Source organism: Penaeus chinensis, chromosome 20, assembly GCF_019202785.1.
Source record: "Penaeus chinensis breed Huanghai No. 1 chromosome 20, ASM1920278v2, whole genome shotgun sequence".
NCBI classification, from domain to species: domain Eukaryota; kingdom Metazoa; phylum Arthropoda; class Malacostraca; order Decapoda; family Penaeidae; genus Penaeus; species Penaeus chinensis.
In genome coordinates this window covers 22,578,096-22,586,875 of record NC_061838.1, presented here as the reverse complement: position 1 = coordinate 22,586,875, position 8,780 = coordinate 22,578,096, and the positions used below count along the sequence as shown (strand labels likewise).

Here is an 8,780-nt window from a genome sequence, read left to right as displayed (position 1 = left end):
AGGTGATAATCAGTCGCGAGTGATAACTTATCAATCCCTTTTAGAGAGATAAAAAACACACATAATCTCAACATCCTGCAAGAAATCTCGATACAAATCAGGGGTTACTATATAATATATACACTTGTACATTAAATTTGATTTTGCTGAAACATATTGGTTGCCTTTGATGAATGTCTTCATAACACTGCATTCAGAAATTAACAGCCCACATAGCTTTTGCATATACATAATACAATGTTATAGATATACTGAAGCTATAGGTATTCAAAAAGAGACAATCAAAGAAAACGGAGATTATTTGATAAACCAATATATTCAACTCATACACATAAGAATTTTTTTCAACGGTCTTTCTACTCGCCCATTATGATTAATATACTTTACCAGTTTAGAAAATAATATAAGCATACAACGATACACGTAAATACAACAAACAGGATGAATGACTAACAGTGGTGTAGCAACTCACGCCGGTTGACTGTGAGTTGCCAAATAAATATAGTGTGTGAGAGGAAAACTAGATAAGTAATGTTAAAAACAGAGTTGTCCAGCTGTTACATATTTCCAGTAGTGATAAAAGACTGCCTCAATACAACATGAGATGACCGGACTTTTGTCCTGTAAACAATTATATGTTTAACGAAAGTAATAATACATGCCATGGTAAGAATATATATACATATATGAAAAGCTATATACAAATTAAATATGAACTTTAAGTGTTTTTTATAAGTAGATAGATGATGGGATAAAACTAAAAATAACAATACGAGGCATGAAGGTAAATTAAAGACCATTTCGTAAGAATGTTTTTTGTTTTATACTGTATGGTTCGTTTGCAAAAGAGGTCTGAGTTCACAACGTTGTAAATTCTCTTCTGTGATGTCATAAGCATCACATTTCAATTTCCTAACAATATAAAGTCATTAAAGTCATTTGTAAAAAACAGCATCGCTTACAAGTGTTATACTTGCTTCTCTTTATACAAATTCATTCAGTAATACAATGCCACCGCTCTTTTACCTGTGTTCAAATTTCCCGCAATTTTGAGACAACGCACAGTAATCAAGCTATACCGTCAGGGTCTACTTCTCATCACCATATATAATTTCCTCTCCTCCACATTAACGAAACCCCCCAAATAAGAAGCAGATAAAACGAAAGGGGAAACACGAAATAAAGCAAGTGGCCGGGTGGCGGCGTGTGGCAACGATCGCAGCGAGGCCTGGAGGTCCCGCAGCGACTCAGCCGCAGGATCAGCTGGGCGGACGGAGGCCTCGCTCACAAAGTCTCTCTGTTCTTTTCTTGTGTTCGTTAGTGAGTGACAATGTCTGCGGCCGGGGAAAAAGTAGTGGACACGGCCGAAGAAGTGGCCGATGACGTGGGTCATGCTTATGGTTCTTGGTTTAAGAGTTACATGAAGATCTTTGGGCGAAGGGCGTTGGAATGGTTCCTTGTTTACATGTTTGGTTACTACAACGTGAGCTTCGGATGGCTGATGGCGCCGCTATTTTTCCTTGTCCTGAGAGACAAGAGAGCCAAGGAGAAAAAGATCAAGTTCGACATCATCCGATCCATAGCCAACGCTGACGAGAAGGATATTATCCAAGAAATCCAACGCTTCTCCAACCTCCCGTCGTGGGTAAGTTGCCAGCCTCGTCTTGGCCCACCCACTCAGCCCTCTCTCTTCGCCGCTCTTTCCTCGCCTGGCATTCTTTTCTGCTCTCGGGTGTTTAGGCGTCGCTTCGTGACATCTGGCACCGACCACTTCCACGAACGTCAGTCATTAACAAAGAAAATGATGATAACCATTGTCAAAATCATTTCCACTCTTTACCTCTACATACCCCCCACCCACATACCGCTTGGTTTGTAACATATGTTGTATTTAGTGCCCGGGAAAGCTGAAAAAGGACTAAGGGAACAACCATCATAGATTACGATAAGTTTTATTCAACTGTCAGTCTATGTAAAATTTCGGTCTCGCCTGACAGTGATCGAGAAAGCAAGAATTCCCAAACTTACGTTCCGTGACCTTGGTTGGAAAGCAGAAATGAAGTTGCCGATTGCCATTTATTTCCAGTGGATTGCCTCCCCCCCCCCACGTCACCTAGAGATAGAGTACCAGGTAGGCTCAACAGCCTGGAGCAACTTTACCTGGTGCACTCCCATTTCCGGGTTATGGAGGTGACTTTGACCTGCGATTCAAATACCCACAGACGAACAAACAATCCAAAATATGGTAATTAGAGTTCCAGAGATGCGTTTCTCTTCTCTCACACACCCACCCATCCTTCCCTCCCTCCTCTCCTTCCCTCCCTCCTCTCCTTCCCTCCCTCCCTCCTCTCCTTCCCTCCCTCCTCTCCTTCCCTCCCTCCCTCCTCTCCTTCCCTCCCTCCCTCCCTCCCTCCCTCCCTCCCTCCCTCCCTCCTCTCCTTCCCTCCCTCCTCTCCTTCCCTCCCTCCCTCCTCTCCTTCCCTCCCTCCTCTCCTTCCCTCCCTCCCTCCTCTCCTTCCCTCCCTCCCTCCTCTCCTTCCCTCCCTCCCTCCTCTCCTTCCCTCCCCCCCCCCCCCCCCCCTCCCTCCCTCCTTCCTTCCCTCCCTCCCTCCCTCCCTCCCTCCCTCCCTCCCTCCCTCCCTCCCTCCCTCCTTCCCTCCCTCCCTCCTCCTCCTCCTTCCCTCCCTCCCTCCCTCCTCTCCTTCCCTCCCTCCCTCCCTCCCTCCCTCCCTCCCTCCCTCCCTCCCTCCCTCCCTCCTTCCCTCCTCTCCTTCCCTCCCTCCCTCCCTCCTCTCCCTCCCTCCCTCCCTCCTCTCCCTCCCTCCCTCCCTCCCTCCCTCCCTCCCTCCCTCCTCTCCTTCCCTCCCTCCCTCCCTCCCTCCCTCCCTCCCTCCCTCCTCTCCTTCCCTCCCTCCCTCCCTCCCTCCCTCCTCTCCTTCCCTCCCTCCCTCCCTCCCTCCCTCCCTCCCTCCCTCCTCTCCTTCCATCCCTCCCTCCCTCCCTCCCTCCCTCCCTCCCTCCTCTCCTTCCCTCCCTCCCTCCCTCCTCTCCTTCCCTCCCTCCCTCCCTCCTCTCCTTCCCTCCCTCCCTCCCTCCCTCCCTCCTCTCCTTCCCTCCCTCCCTCCCTCCTCCTCCCTCCTTCCCTCCCTCCTCCCTCCCTCCCTCCCTCCCTCCTCCCTCCCTCCCTCCCTCCTCTCCTTCCCTCCCTGCCTCCCTCCTCTCCTTCCCTCCCTGCCTCCCTCCTCTCCTTCCCTCCCAGCCTCCCTCCTCTCCTTCCGTCCCTGCCTCCCTCCTCTCCTTCCCTCCCTCCCTCCTCTCCTTCCCTCCCTCCCTCCCTCCCTCCCTCCCCCTCCCTCCCTGCCTCTCCTTCCCTCCCAGCCTCCCTCCTCTCCTTCCGTCCCTGCCTCCCTCCTCTCCTTCCCTCCCTCCCTCCTCTCCTTCCCTCCTCCCTCCTCTCCTCCCTCCTCTCCTCCCTCCTCCCTCCCTCCCTCCCTCCTCTCCTTCCCTCCCTCCCTCCCTCCCTCCCTCCCTCCCTCCTCTCCTTCCCTCCCTCCCTCCCTCCCTCCTCTCCTTCCCTCCCTCCCTCCCTCCTCTCCCTCCCTCCCTCCCTCCCTCCCTCCCTCCTCTCCTTCCCTCCCTCCCTTCTCTCCTTCCCTCCCTCCCTCCTCTCCTTCCCTCCCTCCCTTCTCTCCTTCCCTCCCTCCCTCTCTCCTTCCCTCTCCCTCTCCCTCTCCCTCTCCCCTCCCTTCTACTGCGTCTCCCCTCCCCTCTCTCCTCTCAATCTGTTAACCTCCGTGAACCTGTTTCTCCATTTCCCGTTTGCACAAGTCAGGTAGTCGAGTTTCGACTAATATTTTGTTTTATCCTGTTTTTCTTCATTTGTTCCATTTAGAATCTTCCTTGAGTGTTTACAAAGGTTAGGCTAATTTTGTTGTATGTTCGGTATATATATATATATATATATATATATATATATATATATGAAAGGTATGAATGAGAATTAATATCTTCACAATACAAGAGATGTATTTGACCGGTTTCGATTCTGTCTTCGTCAGAAATACATGTATCTCTGACGAAGATATAATCGAAACCGGTCAAATACGTCTGTCTTATGAAGATATTCATTCTCACTCATACCTTTTCTACATTTGTCAGCGTGAATGCGGTTCAAATACACCCCCCCATTCCCATACCCACTCCCAATTTCAGTTCCACGCACCTACACCCACACACACCTACACCCACATCCACCTACACCCACATCCACCTACACCCACATCCACCTACACCCACACCCGCCTACACCCACATCCACCTATACCCATACCCACCTACACCCACATCCACCTATACCCATACCCACCTACACCCACATCCACCTATACCCATACCCACCTACACCCACATCCACCTACACCCATACCCACCTACACCCACATCCACCTATACCCACATCCACCTACACCCACATCCACCTACACCCACATCCACCTACACCCACATCCACCTACACCCACATCCACCTACACCCACATCCACCTACACCCACATCCACCTACACCCACATCCACCTACACCCACATCCACCTACACCCACATCCACCTACACCCACATCCACCTACACCCACATCCACCTACACCCACATCCACCTACACCCACATCCACCTACACCCACATCCACCTACACCCACATCCACCTACACCCACATCCACCTACACCCACATCCACCTACACCCACATCCACCTACACCCACATCCACCTACACCACATCCACCTACACCCACATCCACCTACACCCACATCCACCTACACCCACATCCACCTACACCCACATCCACCTACACCCACATCCACCTACACCCACATCCACCTACACCCACATCCACCTACACCCACATCCACCTACACCCACATCCACCTACACCCACATCCACCTACACCCACATCCACCTACACCCACATCCACCTACACCCACATCCACCTACACCCACATCCACCTACACCCACATCCACCTACACCCACATCCACCTACACGCACATCCACCTACACGCACATCCACCTACACCCACACCCACCTACACCCACATCCACCTACACCCACATCCACCTACACCCACATCCACCTACACCCACATCCACCTACACCCACATCCACCTACACCCACATCCACCTACACCCACATCCACCTACACCCACATCCACCTACACCCACATCCACCTACACCCACATCCACCTACACCCACATCCACCTACACCCACATCCACCTACACCCACATCCACCTACACCCACATCCACCTACACCCACATCCACCTACACCCACATCCACCTACACCCACATCCACCTACACCCACATCCACCTACACCCACATCCACAAACACCTACATCTATACTTACAGCTACCAGCACCCACACTTACACCCACACCCACTTACACCCACACCCACTTACACCCACACCCACAAGCATATCCATACCTACTCTACACCTGTACCTATCCTTACACCCACATTTACACCCACACCCATGTGAACACCAGCACCCACACTAACGCCAATGGCTTCGCTTACGCCCACGCCCTCACACTTACACTCACGCTCTCACGATTATACTAACCACACTTTGACCCGCACCAATATCATGCCCATATAACACACACACAGACGCACACACACACACAAATATAAATATATATATATGAGAGAGAGATAGAGAGAGAGAGAGAGAGAGAGAGAGAGAGAGAGAGAGAGAGAGAGAGAGAGAGGAGAGAGAGAGAGAGAGAGAGAGAGAGAGAGAGAGAGAGAGAGAGAGAAAGAGAGAAAGAGAGAAAGAGAGAAAGAGAGAAAGAGAGAAAGAGAGAAAGAGAGAAAGAGAGAAAGAGAGAAAGGATGGAAGAAAGAAAGAAAGGCGGAATGAATAATGGGTAAGACAGAAAAAGCACTTTTGATAGATAACCAATATGAAGGTCACAATATAAGCATAACAATGAAAAACCAAATAAAGAAATGACATAATGTATATTATTAAACATTATCCTCATCTTTCCGCCCCTCAGCATCACTTATCACAAATGCATCCGGTGGGTCAGTGGGCCCTTATCATCTTGCTCGTTGCATTGTCGCTAATGATGTACTTATGCATATCGTTACACTTGTCACTATCACCGTCGCTGGTAATGTCGCTCACTGTCATTCGTTGTTACCGTCACCGTTACCATCACCATCATCGTCACCGGCTTTCACTGTCACTATCATTGTCACTGTCACTGTCATTCCCTATTATCTTCACCATAACCGTCACCGTCACTCGCTGTCATTTTCACCGTCACTGTCTTTCTTTCTGCCGTGACCGTTATTTTTTCCTATAACCGTCATCGTCGTCATCGCCGTTACTCACCGTCACTTCCTGTCACTTCCTGTCACTTCCTGTTGCCATCGCCGTTACTTTTGCCAACGTTGTGCCTCTTTAATGCCTCTGTATTTTATGAGAGTCGTTACGCGTTGCCATTGTTTGGTTAAGATGCTTCGCGGGAGAACGGCCACGGGTGCAGCAAGGGCATATTAACTGCTATTCGTTATTCGCGGCGCTGCATTGGACGACACAGCGGAACAGTTATCGTAAATGGAACATGGCAATGGAAACCTCAGTATTAGGCAAAACAAACAACGGGAACGCATTTAGAAGATCAAGGTTCGGACGGGAATGGGAAAGGTTGCTAAAACAAACGCCTCTGTTGCTCGGTTAAACGCTAAAGTTATACATAGCAATAAAAAACAAACAAGCAAACGGAGACTTGGTAACAGATCAAGGACACGCGCAAAGTCATCAGTAATTAACAACAGTGACTCCCCTTTTAGCAGTGGAAATATATTATCAAACATTTTAAAGGATTGTCTACGTAAATGGACGGATGGAAAAGTAACGCGGGAGAAAGATATATTACAAGAGACGAATCAACTGTAATTGTATAAGATAAGGATATTACAAAGATGATGTTAATTTATTCTTAAAGGAGATGGTTGAATGTTAGACAGGGCGAGAAAGGAAGGCACAAAACGTGTTCATTTAGTGTTTTTGTTTACACAACCGAAATGTACACATGCATTTAAATTATATGTATATATATTTGATATATTTGCGCACACACACGCACAAGCACGCACACGCACGCAGGCACACGCACGCACGCACGCACGCACGCACACACGCACACGCACACGCACACGCACACGCACACGCACACGCACACGCACACACGCACACGCACACACGCACACGCACACACGCACACACGCACACGCACACACGCACACGCACACACGCACACGCACACGCACACACGCATACGCACACGCTTACGCGCACACACACACACGCGTACACATACATACGCACACGCACACGCTTACGAACACACACACACACACACACACACACACACACACACACACACACACACACACACACACACTCTGGCACACACACACACTCTCGCGCACACACACACACACACACACACACACACACACACACACACACACACACACACACACACACACACACACACACACTCGCACTCGCACTCGCACACACACACACACACACACACACACACACACACACACACACACACACACACACACACACACACACACACACACACACACACACTCGCGCACACACACACACACGCACTCGCACTCGCACACACACACACACACACACACACACACACACACACACACACACACACACACACACACACTCGCACTCGCGCGCGCACACACACACACACACACACACTCGCACTCGCACTCGCACTCGCACTCGCACTCGCACACACACACACACACACACACACACACACACACACACACACACACACACACACACACACACACACACTCGCGCACACATACAGCACACAGTCATTCACTCACTCATTCACTCACTCACTCACTCACTCACTCACTCACTCACTCACTCACTCACTCACTTATTCACTCACTCACTCACTTACTTACTCACTCACTCACTCACTCACTCACTCACTCACTCACTCACTCACATACTCACTCACATACTCACTCACTTACTCACTTACTCACTCACTCACTCACTCACTCACTCACGCACTCACTCACTCACTCACTCACTCACTCACTCACGCACTCACTCACTCACTCACTCACTCACTCACTCACTCACTCACTCACTCACTCACTCACTCACACACTCACACACTCACACACTCCCACACTCCCTCACTCCCTCACTCCCTCACTCCCTCACTCCCTCACACACTCCCTCACTCTCTCGCGCTCTCTCTCTCTCTCTCTCTGTCGCTATATGTAAGTTATATATATATACAATTATGTATTTATGTTCATCTTTATTTATACACATTGAAATAGGAGTACAAGCAATATATATAAAAAATGCGGGAGAGGAAGAAAGAAGCTTCCTTTTTTTCGCGCTCCTTTAAGGTTGTTTAAAATGTTTATTTGTGTTTTTTCGGCAGACAAACCCCACAGAATGTAACCCAAATATATAAACATTTATGATCATCACGTAACCGTGTATCTCTCCTTTCTCTTTTCTCTTTCATCCTTCCTTCTCTTTACTTTTATTTTATGTTTCAGTCTTCCTCCTTTCATTCATTAATTCAGTCAGTCAGTCAGTCAGTCAGTCAGTCAGTCAGTCAGTCAGTCAGTCAGTCAGTCAGTCAGTCAGTCAGTCAGTCAGTCAGTCAGTCAGTCAGTTCCC

General features: G+C 49.3%; 1 protein-coding gene across 1 annotated transcript in view; it reads left to right on the top strand.

The window, feature by feature from the left end:
- Positions 1–1,232: 1,232 nt before the first annotated feature.
- The window catches only part of LOC125035849 (extended synaptotagmin-1-like), a 75,540-nt gene continuing 67,992 nt past the window's right edge, over positions 1,233–8,780 (top strand). Inside the window, 1 exon segment of the mRNA XM_047628137.1 lies at positions 1,233–1,645. Within this exon segment, the coding sequence (XP_047484093.1) occupies positions 1,331–1,645 (315 nt within the window). The 5' untranslated portion in view covers positions 1,233–1,330.